At 44.0% G+C, this 17,338-nt stretch overlaps 1 protein-coding gene across 1 annotated transcript; it reads right to left on the minus strand.

Annotated features, from left to right (window-relative positions):
• Positions 1-867: 867 nt before the first annotated feature.
• LOC105040978 (uncharacterized) lies at positions 868-16,549 on the minus strand. Its single transcript, XM_010917748.4, has 4 exons — positions 15,961-16,549; positions 3,610-3,689; positions 3,473-3,531; positions 868-1,395 (listed from the first exon to the last, which is right to left on the minus strand). The coding sequence occupies exons 1-4, from the start codon at positions 16,288-16,290 to the stop codon at positions 1,091-1,093; spliced, it is 774 nt and encodes a 257-aa protein (XP_010916050.1). The 5' UTR covers positions 16,291-16,549; the 3' UTR covers positions 868-1,090.
• Positions 16,550-17,338: the final 789 nt, after the last annotated feature.

The raw sequence follows: 17,338 nt of genomic DNA on the forward strand, positions 1-17,338 counted from the left end.
GATTTGTCCTCACTGCACATTTCTGAGAAAAAGAAGTGAAAAGGAAGGAGGGCACCATAAAACACGATAACCGAAACAAAACAAGAAATCTCAAACCGAGCAAATCAAACAATCCATCCTTCTTTATTTCCTCAGTACTGATCCTTGACCATTCTTTAATCAAGAATATAGTATATTTGCCCCAGCAATTCTTCATATTATTGTCCTACTTCCACCCCCCAGGTTCTGGAAGTGTGCTGCCTCTGGAGAAATCGCACCTAGAGTCTGGGAAGTTTGCTGCGACACGGAGAATCCAGTCATCTATAGCTCCGTATTTTCTATCATATACATTGCGCATGTCAAAGCCTTACCAAGCCCAGAAGAGAGCTTTAAGAATCTATCACACAATAAATCTGGACCCAGGTAAATTATAGTGTTGGTAGATCTCCCACCCTTTATCTGTCTTTAAAAGTAATAATAATTAAAAGAAAGGAACCGATCGCACAAAGTAGCTGGTCCAGCTATCCAATCCTCACAGCCAAAGTTTTCATTGCACTCCAGTCAAACAAAAATTATGCTACAACATTGCCACCCTTTCTCAACTCCAAAGATATCCAGGTTATGATCGCAAACTGTCACTAGACCTCAGCACCAACGGTGTTCAGTATGGGAAGAAACTCCTCTTAAGCGGACCAGTTCCTCCAGCATAAGTATTTAAAAAAATATATATATATTTCAGTTACCTTTAAAGTACTTTGCGTTTTTAATAAAGAAAAAAAATTCAAACCGCACAGACAACTATAAGACCAAATTTGGACGCTAATTGTGATTGCATAAAAATACAATAAACAACAATTAACCTTAATCACCTCTTATAATGATGCAAAATTTAAAACTGAAATAGGCAAAAATGAAGCTAAATACCTTCCATCAAATAACATAACAAACCCCAATACCTCACCCCATTTTCAACCATGGCACAGATGTCAGGAAAAAATGGACGGTTGCAACAAACAAATATCATTTCCCTAATGATTTGCTCTCCATTAATAACTTCTTTGCTAAGAAGAAAAAGGATAATTTTCAGAAAACAGAATGAGTCAGGTAGGAATCACACTGTGGGCATTTCAAGTGCCTGGAGAACATCTTTGAACTCAAACTCATGGGTCTCTTTGTTGAACCGCTCGACAAGCTTGTACCGCACATCATTCAGATAGAAAGATTGAACAGTATCCAGAAGCCATCTTGCCTCTGAGTCACTGAGCTTGCTGGTAAACACGACATCACCACGAATTAGCACCACATCCTTGCTTTCTGAAAACTCTGTGTAATGGGTGACAGTGAAATAAGGACTTGCTTGTGTTCCTCTCGCCTTATAATCCTCAAGGCCAGTGAAGAGGATGTGTGGCATCTGCACTGGAAAATCACAGTACAAGCACAAATGCACAATAAGTTACACATTCTGGCAGATGCGTACTAAAAATAAAACTTCTTTTCCCCTGAAGCTACACACTGAGCAAGTTTCCCTAGATAATCATTGTTTAATGTTATAACCTCCACAGGGGCATGCATCAATGAGTTGTGAGGACCATGTCATACGACGGTTCCTTTAAGACTATCATAATTGTAACTTGAAAAAATGATTGGTTCCATTTTTATTTATTGAACAATGTATTTGATATTTTGGCAATAATAGAATGAAGTGGAGTAATAAAATACAAGCAGAAGAAGAACAGGAATATTTTAATAAAATTGGCAAGTTCTAGACATCCATAACATTATTATGACATAAACAAGAAAGGCAGCTTTGCGACCTTTGTAACTTCGCAGATAGGAAATGAGTTTTGTATTTTTAAACTTGAGCAGACTTTATATGCCTCTCCCACATTCGGTGCTTTAATCAAGTTATGGAGACATAGGTTTTCATGGCAATCAGGACTGTTAGTGTTCTGAACATGTAGTTGTTAAACAAGATCGAACAGCTTGATGGACCATTTGAGTATGCAAACAAATGACTTAAAAGAGGGCAAAGTCATATCGTATTAAACATCAAATTAAAAATGGAAGAAAACATGAATATAAAGGGGAAAAAGCATAACGTGCTAGCACCAATTTATATTCACCCTCCAATAGCCTGTTCTCATGCTTTTCAGTACTGTCATCAGCCATTTCTTCAAAGAAAAACACATTGTTTACTATTTCTTCAAAATTAATTTCTTCTTTATCTCCACCTTGACCTGTTCTCAATTTCTTCACCTAGCAAGTTTCCATACTGAGATGCCCTGAAGTTGGTTCATCTCTGATTAAAATGATTCGAATCAGGTGCTCTTCATTAATGCAAATGGATCAAGTGTTTGGCCAACCATTCATTTTTAGAATGTAATCAACCAATCACAAATATCAGAAGCTAGGCAACTGGCTAATTTTTCTTCTGATATTGTTCCAAGTGTTAGTTGTATTGCCTGAAGATAACAACCATCAAATACTCTTGCTTGTATCTATTCTATTTCTTTAATGAACTTAGGGAGCAAAGGCATTGAAATCAATTACCTAAATAGAGATAAAACCACTTTTTAGTAAATTCATACAAATAATAAGTTTTAAAGAAGAATAATTTTATCTGACAGGCTTAATAATGTTAAAAGCACATTTACATCAGATGTTTGACCTTCAAGCTAAGAATATGAAGAACCATGCACAACGATCAGGAGCATCACCCAGCAAGTAAATATAGGCATATTGACAAGACAATCATAACTAAACAATCAAATGTAAATATACCGTACCATGATTCAAGCATCAAGGAAAATATACTCTATTCCGACTTATATGACCATAATTCAGAAGCACAAGTCCCTCTTTTTGGTTCATGTACCCTTGCATTACACTTCCACTCCAAGTGGTAAACAGATTGCTCTTGTGTGGCTTCAATTCTCTGCAAGACAAATTGCTCGTCTATATTGAAGTTCTCTTTCACCCTCACTATGGGTCCATGTGCATTAGATTGCCTTTCTTTGACTTATGGGTGCTTGGCTTCTGGTCATTTTTAGATTTTTCACACCTCCAAACCATTTTACCCCTATTGCACTTCCTTACTATGTTAGATGACACAAGCAAGATATGATTCATGAAGATTCCCAACTTCAGATGTGGACACTCAGCATGTTATGTACTGGGATGCCCCCTTCTTTTTTGTCACTTTATTTTAAACCCACTGTCCTTTTTGATATTTCCTACAAAATTAAATGTCCGAATATTCTGTCAAAGGTCTTTTTTTCTCCATTTTAAATTCTATTAGTCACCTCTAGTGCTATGGCATTATCCCATCAGAGCATGTATTTCAGAGTCATGACAAAAACAAAGTAGGCTACTCGCAGAGATAAAAGAACAAAAGGCATAGGACAAGATGGTTACTTTGAATGGTGAGTTGATAACTCACAATAGAACTTTTATACCGCATAATGAAAGGCATTAAAACATTCAAAAATAAGACCTTGAATGAACATATTGGCATAGCCACTCCCTCTCCACAAAGGAATAACGAAATGCCGGCTGCAAAAAAAGAACGTGGAGGAATAAGCACAACACATATGTGTGCAGACATTGTAGAAAACAGAATTAAACAAGTACCAATTAATTGATCTTTGCTCCATTAGATGGTACAACTTAGCTTTCATGGATGCACCTACATGACCTCTTCCCAAATGATACTGGAGTTTCACCAGAAAAGAAGAAGAAGTAGAAAACGGGAAAAAAATCAGTCCTTCCACAGACTTAGTTATAAAGTCTCATTAGAATTTGTTAAAAGAATCCCTATGATGGAATTTAGCAACTCATTAGAATGTTGTATGAAATTTATACAAGTTTAAGCTATACAAACTCTTTTAAAATGTATAGTTATAAATATAAAAATATCCAAGAGTATGAAGTTTCGCTTATTATAATTATAAACATGGGGTATCCAGTCTGTTGTAATTTCCATCTAGGGAGAGAATCTATGTGATGGTGTATCTCAGGGCTACCTTAAACTAGACTACACATGACATAGCTTGCATCCAACAACAATTACATAGGCACAAATAACAAGCTCCTATAGATCAAGAACTCAAAAGATTACTCAAGTAATCATGAAATATTGAAATGAAGTGCTAAGAAAGGTATGCTTGTTATCTCAAATTAACATAATGATGCTAGTTGAATGATCAATTTCATCCTAGGAGGTTACGAAACATTTTGGAAGCCTCTAATGTGGACTTCTTAATTCACAATGGAAGCCAAGTCTTTTTCTTTGATTCTCACTATGACTAGGTCTGGATGGCTTAAATGATATGAACAGATTTAAGGTATAGACTCATTATGAAAATTTCACTGACCTCACTAAGGTAAAGAGTTCAAAACATAATGACAAAATGAAGCATAATTTGTGTTGCGCCCCGTCTCCGGCGGGGTAGTTGGCCGAGAGCCGAATCACTGCGTCTGAGCACCGAACGGCGGAAAGCCGAGAGAGGATACCCGCTTACCAGAGAAAGGGCACAGTCGAGAGGGCCGAAGATGAGAGCAAGGGCTCACGATCTGTTGAACTAAAAATTGGACGGAGGTCGGGTCAATGGGAACCAGATGGAAAGACCGGTCTGCAGCGTCCGGATCAGGTTGTGGGACCTGCAAGGTAAGTGCTCGCTGGAGCAGAGGACCCTCCGACGTTCAAGTCAGTTTCTAGCTTAACAGATGGAGGAACGAGAGAGGCAGAGTTTTGGCTCTGTATTTTTTTGGTGCATACCTATTGGGGGTCCCTTCTCATCTCTATTTATAGAGGGAGCAAGATCAAGCACGGAAAGATGGGAGGTCATCCCGATCATGTTTCGTCATACGGAGCCGCATGGGGCATCTTTAAATGGCCTTGACAGCGGGCGTGTCTTTTGTTCGACGTGCAGATGGCCATGGCAGCGGGCCTTACCACACGTATGGTGCAATTAATGACTTCGTAGCTTTCCATCATAGCGCACAACCTGCCGCCCAGGATATGGCTCCTAGATGACGTGACTTGATGTGACCTAACAGGATAGCATGGTGGCCACGCTTGACGTTCAACTGCTCGTCCGTCGAATGGTGCCATCCAATCATCGATTCCGATAGTCAGTAGGGCGTAGAGCAAGTAGTCGGCCATATGCCAAATATTATACCTCATCGTAGGCGGCACGTCGAGCCGGGTCGGCTTTGTGCCAACTTGGTTAAGTGCATTGCTCTTAGTCGGTCAAGTATCGTCGACCTCAATCAGTTGAGAGTCGACAGGGATAAAACTCGTCGATCCAAGTCAGGCTGAACCACAGCAACCTGGTCAATGCAATGCACTTAGTCGGTCGGGAGGCGAGGAAGAAGGGTAGCCGGCTAGGCGAGGAAGATCTACCCTAACACCTGCCTCCTAACTCCTGAGTCCGATTATGTAGCCTTAATCGGACAAAAGGAGTTAACCGACGTGCGGATCCAAGTTGCTTTTGCCGACTATTCTTCATTTAATGTTGTTCCGAAGACTGCACCTGACCGTTTTATCATTTCATTGAGCAAACCATCGCTTTGTCATTTTGTTGAGTGAACCGTCGCTTTGTCGTTTCGTAGAACGTGCGGTGGCTCCATCACAACGCAAGTAGTGCGGCAATAAATGCAATGGTGCTCGAGGCTATCTTTCGTAATGATTACAAAAGATCGGATGGCAAAATAATAACTCATTGAGGTACCCGAGTCATCCGCATGTCGATCGCCGGTTGGCCTGAGTTGCGATCACACAGATCCGGCTGATTTGGCGCAATCTCAATGACGGTGCGTCGAAAAACCAAAAGAATAATCGATTGAGATTGTGGCCACGCATCAAGATCTTCAAGGAAGGCAAGATTCTCTGCGTCGATCCTGACCGTCGAAGGAGCTTATAAACAAGGGTTGGTCCCGCTTCAGTTTTACTTCCGATTCCAATGCTTTTGCCCCCCGTGTCTGATCCTTTGCCTTCCAGTAAAGAGCTTAGGGTCCCTGAGGCTTAGGCTTCATTGTAGTCAGCCATCTTCCTCCTCGTCGATCTTCATAATCGTCAGTCTTCATCGTCGTCGGTCTTCTTCTTCCTCGTCAGTCGTCATCCTCCTTGAGGTTTTTCTCTATCTTCTCCCCCTTTTGAGTTTTTGCCTTGATTTCTTTCCATGGCTTCCTCTAGTAGAGAGTCTAAGGACGAGAACCTTGTGGGAGAATAGGGTTCTCGGACTCCAACCGTTCGGAGGAAGATCGAGGAAGTCCCTCGAGATGATCCTGAAGTTGGTTCTTCTCGGTAGGATCGTCCGGATCCTGAAGAGTCGGATGAACAGCCGGCTCCCGAGAACCTTCCCGAGCCTTTTAGCTGTTTGAGGCCGCAATCGACTGACTAAGGGATCATTATCACATCCTTAATTGGTATCGACTGATGGCGTCCGACAAAGAAAGCCGGATTGTTCGTCCTCCTGACGGCTACATTGCCATTTACGAGAAATTCCTTCATTCGGGACTCCGATTCCCTCTTCACCCTTTTTTCGCCAATATCCTTGACTTGTATGATATAGTTTCTGTCCAACTCACCCTCAATTCCTTCAGAATTTTGTCTTCTTTTGTCATCCTTTGCCATCTTCTTCGGTCTAAGCCCCGAATCTCTCTTTTTTAGGCTCTTTTTATATTGAAGAAACATCCTCGAAAATGGAGATGATGGTTCTTCAATTCCCAGCCTAAATGCCAATTTATAATCGAGCTTTCCTCTTCCATCCATGGATGGAAGAACAAATTCTTTTATGTAGCCACCGACCACCCTCGGGGCTTTAACTAGAACTGGACCACTCCCAGTTTATCGCCGAACAAGAATGACGTGGTCCTGAAGGAAGATCGGGAGCTGTACGACAAGCTATTCAACATCCTGATTCCTCCACAATGGGAGCTCCTCGAGGAGCAATCGTTGTATGGCATCGAAATGAGCCCGACGAGCTACTTAAGTAGATTTTCTCCTGTAGGTTTTCATAGTTCTTTTCTTTTCTTGCCTTATAGGCTAACTTGTTTTTACTGCTATTGCTTTATAGGTACGAGGATGTCGGCGGAATCCCTCCGGCATGCCATTAGAAAGAAGCCGATATCCGAGCCTGGTGGACCTTCTCGGCCACTGAAGAAGTCGAAAGAAGGATCTCCTCCTTGGGTGCTGAGGAGCACAACCACCATCGCCGCCCTGACCACTGCTAAGGCCTCCTTCACCGACGCCTCTTATCGAAGTCGTCGCAGGAGTCGCAACCACTCTTGCTGACGATGACGTCGTAGTTATCGAGGCCCCGATCAAGCCAATCATTGCGGTCACTCTTCTGGTTCAAGTTGGGACGGGTGGCGACCGAGGACCTGGTCGGGAGGAAGCCGACAAGGGGAAGGCTCCAATGCCTCCCACCTTCACCGCCGGCTATGGTCCAGATATCTCTTTCAGGGAGGCTACCATCATCCTGGGGATGCGCATTAAGACCACCGACCAAGCACTCCAGGATCGTCGGCTCATCAAAGAGCTGATGAAGATGGTCATGCTACCCGCTGACTGGAAAGTTAGGAAGACCCGCCCAATCGTGGAGGTTCTCTCGGGTTCCTACACGTCGTTGTTGTCGGTAAGTCTTCGACCTTTTCTTCAATAGTTATTTTCCGAAGAGTTGCTGGCCGAGTGAGTAACTTAACCAATTTTTTTGATCTTCTCTTTTGCAGATGATACACGATGTGACAATTTAGTACGAAGACTTGATCGACTTCACACAGCTCAACGCCCAGCTTAAAGACAAGGCCCAGATTGCTCATGCTCGAGCCGAAGTCGCCGAGGAACTTCTCCTCATTGCTGAAGAGCGGAAGAAGAGCTGAGAGAAGATCGCTCTACTGGAGACCTAGTTAACGTCTTCGGAGACCCAGCAGAAGAAAGACAAGGAGAAGTTCGGAAAGTTGATGGCTGACTACCAGAAAAAAATGGAGTCGGTTGAGAGTGCCCTCACCGAGGAAAGAGGCAAGTGGCAAGAAACCGAGAAGGCCGCCAAGGAGCTGAAAGAAAAGTTGTCGGCGACAAAAACTCAAGCCCAGGAGGCAGCTTCTCGGGCTCTGGCTGAGTTTCGCAAGTCGAAAGAGTACGAGGACGAGCTCTCCAAAGCTTCTGCAGACACATACCGACTCAGGTTCGAGGACTGCAAGAAGGCCGTCCTCTGACTGCAACCCAAGCTCGACCTGAGTGGGGTACAAGCCGACAGGCTCCCAAAGGAGGAAGAGTCGGGGAGCGGCGAAGAAGCAAAGGCCGAAGAAGATCACCCTCCACCTCCTTAGGCTTAGTGTTTCACGCTTTTCGTCCTTGTACTTTTCTTTCCCCCATTTTATATTGAACTCTTTTTTTTGGCAATGGAATGATCTTTTCCGCGCATTCGACTTAAACTCATGTTTGTTTGCACATCTCCTTTCTTTGCCCATTTACTTGCCTTTCGAGCATATAGACTTGAAAGAAAAATTCTCTAAGCCAAGCAGTCGGTTTTGTAGGAAACTTAGTCAGATTCGAGTCGTAGTCGTAGATTGTTCCGTCGAATCAGAACTGAGTCAGCTAAAGAAAATATCTCTGTTTTATTTCGAATCAATTGATCCTTGGTCAATCGTGAGCAAGCTAACTAACCACAATTTTTTCGTCTGGATCAGCATGCAAACCGCAGCTTGTATGCTTGCGGCCCTTGGGCCGTAGTTGCTATGCTCGTGGTTGCCAAACCTTTTCAGCTCTGTTAATCGAGTGTCAGCCGAATAACATTTCATCAGATACTAGCCGACGAGGCAATAGTTTGGTCGGGTGTCAGGCGATCAATTTGTTCGGTAGATTATTAAGTACTTAAATTGTTCGGCATAGGATTGTAGGAAGGAAAATCTTTTATTGATAAGGTATTCTCACTGATAGTACATCCGTAGATTTTCGGCATTTCAGATCTGAGGAATCTCTGTGCCGTCCAAGTTTTCAATTTTGTATGCCTCTGATCGTAGAATTGCCGAGATCTTGTAGGGACCTTCCTAATTAGGAGATAATTTTCCTCGCTTGGCTGGTTTGGAGACTTTGGCACTTCTAAGGATAAGATCTCCCATTCGGAAGACCTTGGGTTTAACTCGAAAGTTGTAATACCGAGCTATCCTTTGTTAATAGAAAGCCGTCCTTAGTTGAGCTTGCCTCCGAATTTCGTCGAGCAAGTCCAGATCGGCTCGTTGCCTATCCAAAATGATCGATTCATTGTAATTCTCTATCCGAGTCAAAGGTAGGCCAATTTCAACTGGGATCATGGCTTTTATCCGGAATGCCAATTTGAAAGGAGTCTCCGATCGGGATTTGAGGAGTTGTTCGATAAAACCATAAGACACTGTAGAGTTCGTCGGCTCAACTTCCTTTGATTTGATCAATTCTTATTTTCAGACCTTGTAGAATCATCCTATTGGTTATCTCGACTTCTTTGTTGGATTGCGGATGTTCGACTAAAGTGAACTTATGGATAATATGATACCTCGCACAGAACTCTTCGAACTTGGTATTGTTAAATTGTCGGCCATTGTCGATGATAATTACTTGGGGTAGACCAAATCAGTAGATAATAGATTTTTATAAAAAGTCGGTGGTCTTCTGCTCCGTAATGGTTCGACCTCCATCCACTTGGTAAAATAGTCAATGGCGACGATAATGAATCTTCGTTATCCACTGGCAGGAGGAAAAGGATCGAGTATGTCGACACCCCATTGATCAAATGGCCATGATGCCGAAATGGCTGTGAGGTGACTTGACGAAAGTCTTTGGATATTCGCAAACCTTTGATATTAATTATACTTCTGCACTAAGTCGACAGCATCCTTCTGCATGGTTGATCAATAATATCCTTATCGGAAGATCTTGTAGGATAGCGACTTACCCCACAATTGATTGTCACAAATCCCCTCATGTATCTTTCGAAGAGCGTAGTCGGCTTTAGAAGGTCGAAGACACTTGAGCAGGGGCAAAAACGTCGATCTTCGATAAAATTGATCGTTGATGATCACGTGGGCCGTCAATCTCCTCATTCGGCATGCCTCGACAGAATCAACCGACAGGGCTCTGTTAGTCAGGTAGTCGACGAGCGGATCGATCTAACTCGATTCGTGACCGACCTGAACCTAGTGAACTTCTTCAGAGTCGATGCTTGATTCTCAAGTTGCTCGATGAAGATTTTTTTCAACTCACCACAGTCAGAGGTAGCAAGTCGAGACAAGAAATCAGCTCAAACGTTCTCCGAACGAGGGATGTAGAAGATCTCAAAATAATCAAAGTACATTTGTAGAGATTTGAACTTTTGTAGATATCTGAAAAGAACAGGATCGCGGGCCTCATATTCCCTTCGGGATTGCCCAATGACCAGCTGCATATCGGTGAACACCCTTAGGCATTTTACACCGAGGTCTTTGGCGATCCTCAGTCCGACTATCAGAGCTTCGTACTCGACTTGATGGTTAGAAATTTTGAAACCGAACCAAAGAGCATACTCGATCATTATCCCATCGATATTGATCAAAATGAGTCCTACACCGTACCCTTGGACATTTAAAGCTCCATCCACATGTAGAATCCATGCAAGCTTCGTAGTCTCTTTTTGGGATCGGTCCTCGACTTGGTTATCATCAGTTGGAGTGCACTCGATAATAAAGTCAGCAAGTATTTGAGCTTTTATCAAAGATCATGGAACATAAAAAAGATCGAACTCACGGAGTTCGATCGCTCGTTTGGCCATTCTCCTCGAAGTGTCTGATCATTGAAATAGAATTCTCAGGGAGAGATCGGTCAAAATTTTCATCGAGTGGGCCTGAAAGTAAGGCCATAGTCGTCGAATAGTCGTAATAATTGTAAAGGCGACCTTTTCGATCCGAGAATATCTTATTTCGGTCCCGTACAGCACCTGACTTATGTAGTAGATAGGTCTTTGCACCTTATTTTCCTCTCGAACCAGCATCGAGCTGACAGCTTCGGAAGTCATAGCCAAATATATGAGTAGTTCGTCATCGGTACTTGGCTTCGTCAGGAGTGAAGGAAAGCTTAGATACTGCTTCAAGTCGTCGAAGGTCTTCTAGCACTTTTGTCCAAGTAAAGTCCTTCATCTACCTGAGAATTTTGAAGAAGGGGAGGCATCGTTCCATGGACTTGGAGATAAATCGGGTCAAAGATGCCATGCGCCCCGCCAATTTTCGAATATCCCACCAAGAGATCGAAGGCTTCATGTTGAGAACCACCTTGATCTTCTCGGGGTTGGCCTCGATGCCTTGTCTCATCACCATAAAGCTGAGAAACTTTTTCAAAGTGACATTAAAGGCGGACTTTGTCAGGTTCAGCTTCATTTGATGTCTCCTCAAAACATCGAAGGCTTCAGCCAGATCATCGATATGGAGGACAGCTTCAGTGCTCTTCACAAGCATGTCATCGACGTAGACCTCTATATTGTGATCGATCTGATCCTTGAAGACTTTATTGACCAATCTCTGATATGTAGCTCCGATATTTTTGAGATCGAAAGGCATGACCTTGAAACAATACAAGCCCTTGTCGGTAATAAATGTCGTCTTCTCGTCTTCGGACACCATCTGGATCTGATTGCAGCTGAAGAAGACATCCATGAAGCTAAGTAGCTGGTGGCCTAACGTAGCGTCGACTAGTTGATCAACCCGTGAAAGCGGAAAGCTGTCTTTAAGGCAAGCTTTGTTCAAGTCGGTGTAGTCGATGTACATCCGTCATTTGCCATTAGCTTTCTTGACCATCATGACATTCGCGAGCCAATTCGAACAGGTCGCCTCACGAACGAAATCGGCTGCCAGTAAGTTTTCAACCTCTTCGTCGATGGCCTTCTGTTACTCAGGAGTGAACTCCTTTTCTTTTGCCTCACCGGCTTGTGGTTGGCGTCGACATTCAGTCAGTGGACAATTACTTCAGGAGGGATGCCTGGCATGTCTGAGACAGACTAGGTGAAGACATCAACATTCTTTCTCAGAAAGTTGATCAGCTTTTCCCGCAGCTCATCGCTTAATGAGGATCCGACTTAGATGGTTTTGGTCGGATCTTTATCGTTGAGAGGCACTGAGATGAGTTACTCTGTAGGTTCTCCCCAACTTTCTTCATATCTTTGATCCAGTCTATCATCAATTTAGCTGATCTTTTTTCTTTGATTACAGTTAGGTAACATTGTCGGGCCAACTGTTGATCTCTCCTCATTTCACTAATTTCTTTCCTCATCGAGAAGCGCACGAGCAAGTGATATGTTGAGATAATTGTTTGGAGCACGTTCAGTCCAAGTCATCCCAAGATGACGTTGTAGGCAGAAGGGACTCAGACTACGAAGAAGTTAAAGTGCACGATCGATTGTCGAGGTGGTTGTCCGACAGTAATAGAAAGTTCCATCTCTCCTATTTTGATCGAGTCGCTGGTGAACCCAACTAGAGAAATATTGACTGGTTTCTGTCGGTCAGCGAAAAGTCACATCCAAAAGAAACAATCGTAGAAAATTATATCAACGGAGCTTCCATTATCAATAAGACATCGTTTTATATCATAATTGACGATTGTCATTTATATAACAACAGCATCATTGTGAGGGATTTGGACTCCTCGCAAATCTTTCTCAGAAAAAATAATATCGTCGTTTGCCTGTCGATGCTTGGAGGAGCTTTCGGAATCGTCTGTCTCCAAAGTCTCAGTCCCGTCGAAATTATGTTGATCACGTCCACCATGGGTTGAAGGCAAATTTTTTCGTCAGGGTGCGACTAAGGTGGTGGATCGGAGGGTAGCTGCATAGGCTGCTCCCGCATATATTTTTTGAGATATCTCTGCCTTATTAGATCCTCTATCTCGTTCTTCAACTGGATGCACTGTTCCATATCATAACCGTGATCACGATGGAACCACAATAGCGCTTTTGGTTGCGAGGCTTCGACTTCATTTGCTGGGATCGTCAAAGTTAGCTCTCTCCCTCTATTTCATAAGAATCTGCGCACGAGGAGCAATTAAAGGGGTGTAGGAGTCGTACCTATTGTCGAAGTTTTTAGGCTTTAGATTTGGTTAGGAAAGTGGAGCCTCCTTCTCAGTGCGGGTTCGGTTAGGTCCTGTAGAGGTTCCCTCCTTCAACTTCTTCTTCTGATCTTTGCCTTCAGACTGGCATCGGTCAGTCGCACCTTCCTTGGTGTGGATGTACTTCTGTGCGCACATGAGGAGTTCGACGTAGGATCGGAGAAGCATCTTGTCCAGAAAGTAAGTGAACCTGAAGCTGCGCAGTCCCCACTTCATGGCCGCAATGGCCGTTGACCCATTGAGGTCTCTGACCTCCAAGGTGGCAGCGTTGAAACGCACTATAAAGTTCTATAGAGATTTTCCACCCTACTGCCTAATGGAGAAGAGGCTGTCAGAGGTTCGCAGCACCCTTCGGTTGGTGCCGAAGTACATCACGAAAAGTTGCTCGAACGAATGGATACTCTCCGATTGAAGTCCGAAGTACCATGTTCGGACAGTTTTTTGGAGAGTGACCGAAAAGGCTATGCAGAGGAGGGCGTCGAATACCTCCTGAAGAAGCATGAGAGCCTTATAGCTCTCAAGATAGTCGAGAAGATCGGTAGAGCCGTCATAAGGCTCCATCTGCGGCATCTTGAACCGACTGAGAATCAGCTCATCGAGGATACGTCAAGAAAAGAGCGGATGGGAGCTAATGCCGAGCTCATCGATGGAATCTCGATTATTTGTCTGGAGCTGATCCAGATGGCGATCAAGCTCCTTCAGCTTGCAATCGTATTCATCCAACCCTCGCTGAGACTCATCAGGATGCTTGGAATATCTTGGGGTAGAACCTTCCCCAGAAGAAAAAGAACTTGATGGAGACCAGAGTCTCTTCTCCTTACGTGAAGCTCATCGAGGGGAAGGAGACCAGCGATTGCCGGAGTTGGCACGTGGAGCGTGTCGGTAGTCTGGATGTGGCGACCATCGGACGAGTCAAGGACTGATCCGACGAAAACATCGAGTCGAATGGCAGAACAGAGAACGGGGCCGACGGTTGTGCCGGGAGGGCACATAGGGCGGCGCCAGCTCTTCTAGCCGCCATTGCTGCCATTGGAGGCCGTGAACAGCCTCCATTAGAGTCTTCACTTATTGCAAATGGACAGCAAATTGCGGGTGGTCCGCTGTCACCATCGGTCGTGAAGCACATGGCTCTCCGAAGGTAGCCAGAGGCGCATCACGTCACGATGAGCGTCGAGCGGAGCCTGCGACGGCATTTGCGCTCTCATCTTGGCCATAATGGTTCTACGAAGAATATTCTCTTCTCCCCCTATGTGGTGAGCCAAACTATTACGGCCTGTCTCTGATGGAGTAGTCGGTCAAGAGCCGAATCACTACACCTGAGCATCGAACGGTGGGAAACCGGGAGAGGATGCTCGCTTACCAGAGAAAGGGCACAGTCGAGAGGGCTGAAGACGAGAGCGAGGGCTCACGATCTGTTGAATTGGAAATCGGACGGAGGTCGGATCAATGGGAATCAGGTGGAAAGATCGGTCGGCGGCATCCGGATCAGGTTATGGGACCTGCAAGGCAACTTCCGACGAGAACCCTCTGACGCTCAAGTCAGTTTCTAGCTCAACAGATGGAGGAGCGAGAGATACAAAGTTTTGGCTCTATGCTTTTTTTATGCATACCTATCAGGGTCCTTTTTTACCTCTATTTATAGAGGGAGCAAGATCAAGGGCGAAAGGACGGGAGGTCATCCCGATCGTGTTCCGTCATACGGAGCCGCATGGGGCATCCTTAAATGGCCCTGACAGTGGACATGCCTTTTATTCAGCGCATAGATGGCCGTGGTGGTGGACCTTACCGCACGTGTGGCGCAATTAATGACTTCATAGCTTCCCATCATGGCATGTAGCCTGCCGTCCAGAGTATGGCTCCTAGATGACATGACCTGACGTGATCCGATGGGTAGCATGGTGGCCATGCTTGACGTTCAGCTGCTCGCCCGTCGAATGATGCCATCCAGTAGTCGCTTCCAATAGTCGGTAAGGCGTCGAGTAAGTAGTTGGCCATATACCGAATATTACACCTCATCGTAGGTGGCACATCAAGCCGGGTCGGCTTTGTACCAACTTGGTTAAGTGTGTTGCCCTTAGTCGGTCAAGTATCGTCAACCTTAGTCGGTTAAGAGCCGATTGGGATAGAACTCATCAATTCAAGTTGGGCTGGACCACAACAACCTGGTCGGTGCAGCGCACTTGATCGGTTGGGGGGCGAGGAAGAAGGGTAGCCGGCTAGGCGACAAGGATCTACCCCAACAATTTGTATAAATTCAGATTAGTTTAGCAGAATATAAGTATGCAAAATGAAGTAGAAATCTTGCAAATCCTTCAAACAAATGTTTAACAAAAAAATTCGTAGTTGATCAATGAAAAGCTCTGAAGCCCATATAGAGACATCACTAACAGATCAAACCTTTCAATTGGAAAAAGCCATGATGAACAATTGATGAACCATTATAACCTGACTGAATAAACAAACCCTAGAGAAGGTTCTCCTTATAATCCCCTGCTTGACCGTGCTCGAAATGAAATTCTAGGAAAAGCCATTGCTTTGAATTAGTTCAAAGCAACATTTTTCTACAGGCAAGGAGTCTCCTATATGCAGTGGCTTCCATGCCTGTGAGTATTAAAGTTGAACCAAATTGACTACATGTTCGAGTCTCCTATATGCAATCTAGCATACACTTATTAAACATATTCAAGTCTAAAGGGCACATCTACAAATTACCAAATAGATAGTACTCGAAATGCCGATCAATTTCAAGTCTTGATTTTAGATTTTCCAATACCAAAAAAATCGTTAAATTTCCATATTCCTAACAGAATGACCAAAAAAAAAAAGATCCATAGAATTTAACTAGAAAGAAAGGGGGGAATTATAGGACTTACGTCATCCCAGATGGAAACGAGGTCCTCGGTCGAGCGGGTTTTGGCCCTTTCGATGTCGATGATGGAGTCCAAGGGCTTGGGCTGAAGAGGGGTGTAACCGGCGGCGAATCTCGACCCTCGCTGGAAGCCCATCGCTGCCCATTTCAGGAAATCGCCTGGAATGGCCTTCTGTGTTAAGGTCTCGTGGGAGAAGAAGCCACCAACGCGGAAGTAGGGCTTGCGAGAAGAAAAACAAGGAAGGGAGGGAGGAGGAAGAGGAGAGCGGCAGAGAGAAGATCGTGAGATCGAAGACTTGGAAGACCGGAGGACTCCCGTCAGAAGGCTGCGCATCGTAGCAAAACGTCGAATGGGTGGTGGGTTTCGCAGGGTTTGAGACGACACACCGCTCGGTGGCAGATGAATCGTTTGTTTTGGTTTGGGTTAGCAACCCCAACCAGACCCATCCATGACACTTGACCCAAAACGAGAATCTTCGGGCTAGGATTAAAGTTTCTTATTCTGTTGGCGATATGTACGTGAAATGTGCTAGTCTAAGTACTTCAGTTTAGGGCTGGCAAACGAGCTAATTGTTTGCAGGATGGGCTCGAGTTTCGTTTCAAAATTTTGGCTCAATTTTTCAACTCGTTTGATTATGAAAGGAGGGGAACTAACAGCTAGGCTTTAACTGACTCGAGTTGGGCTCAAATTAACTTATAATATAATATAAATTTATATATTATGTATTATCTTAATTATTATTATTATTTATATTGATTCTATAATTATTATATTATAAATTAAAATAAATTATATATGATATAATATATTTTAATATAAAATTTGCATATAATGAATATTATTATTTTGAATTGTATAAATAAAAATTAATAGATTATATTACACTTTATTAGATCCCTTAGATACATTGTTCATGAGCAACTACTAAAAATTAAATAAATACTTGAGCTCGGCATCCTTATTAATCAACCAATATTGGAGCTTATTCGAGCTTGGTTGGTATTTGATAGAGCTGTCAAAATGGCTCGGGTCGGGGTGGGTCGGGCTCGGCCCACTTATTAAAAAGGGTCATAAAAATCCAGTCTGGTCCTAGCCTACATGGGCTGTGAATTAGGACCAAGCCAACCCACATTTTTCTTTTTTTTCTAGGGCCGGAGTCCGCTCCTCTATCAACTGTCACCACCCCGCGCCGCATGCCGCGAGTCTGCTCCCCTGTCACCATCCGGAGTCGCTGCTTCTCCCCTTCGAGGACCGTCAGGAAGGAGAGGCACCGGAGACCATCGAGAGGAAGGAGGGGGGGTGGGGAGGAGCACCGTGGACCGCCGAGAGGAGGGAGAGGCGGCGATACGCTGGGGAGGAGGCGAGCCGAGAGAAAGAAGAA

The sequence above is a fragment of the Elaeis guineensis genome, chromosome 3 (genome assembly GCF_000442705.2).
Source record: "Elaeis guineensis isolate ETL-2024a chromosome 3, EG11, whole genome shotgun sequence".
NCBI lineage: Eukaryota > Viridiplantae > Streptophyta > Magnoliopsida > Arecales > Arecaceae > Elaeis > Elaeis guineensis.

Excerpts from the sequence above, each read along its gene's own strand:
- LOC105040978 (XM_010917748.4), bottom strand. The coding sequence starts at position 16,290 with ATGCGCAGCCTTCTGACGGGAGTCCTCCGGTCTTCCAAGTCTTCGATC. Across the intron at positions 3,690-15,960 it reads TCGTTTCCATCTGGGATGAC|TATCATTTGGGAAGAGGTCA; the intron begins GTAAGTCCTATA and ends GTGAAACTCCAG. Across the intron at positions 1,396-3,472 it reads TGCCAATATGTTCATTCAAG|TGCAGATGCCACACATCCTC; the intron begins GTCTTATTTTTG and ends GTGATTTTCCAG.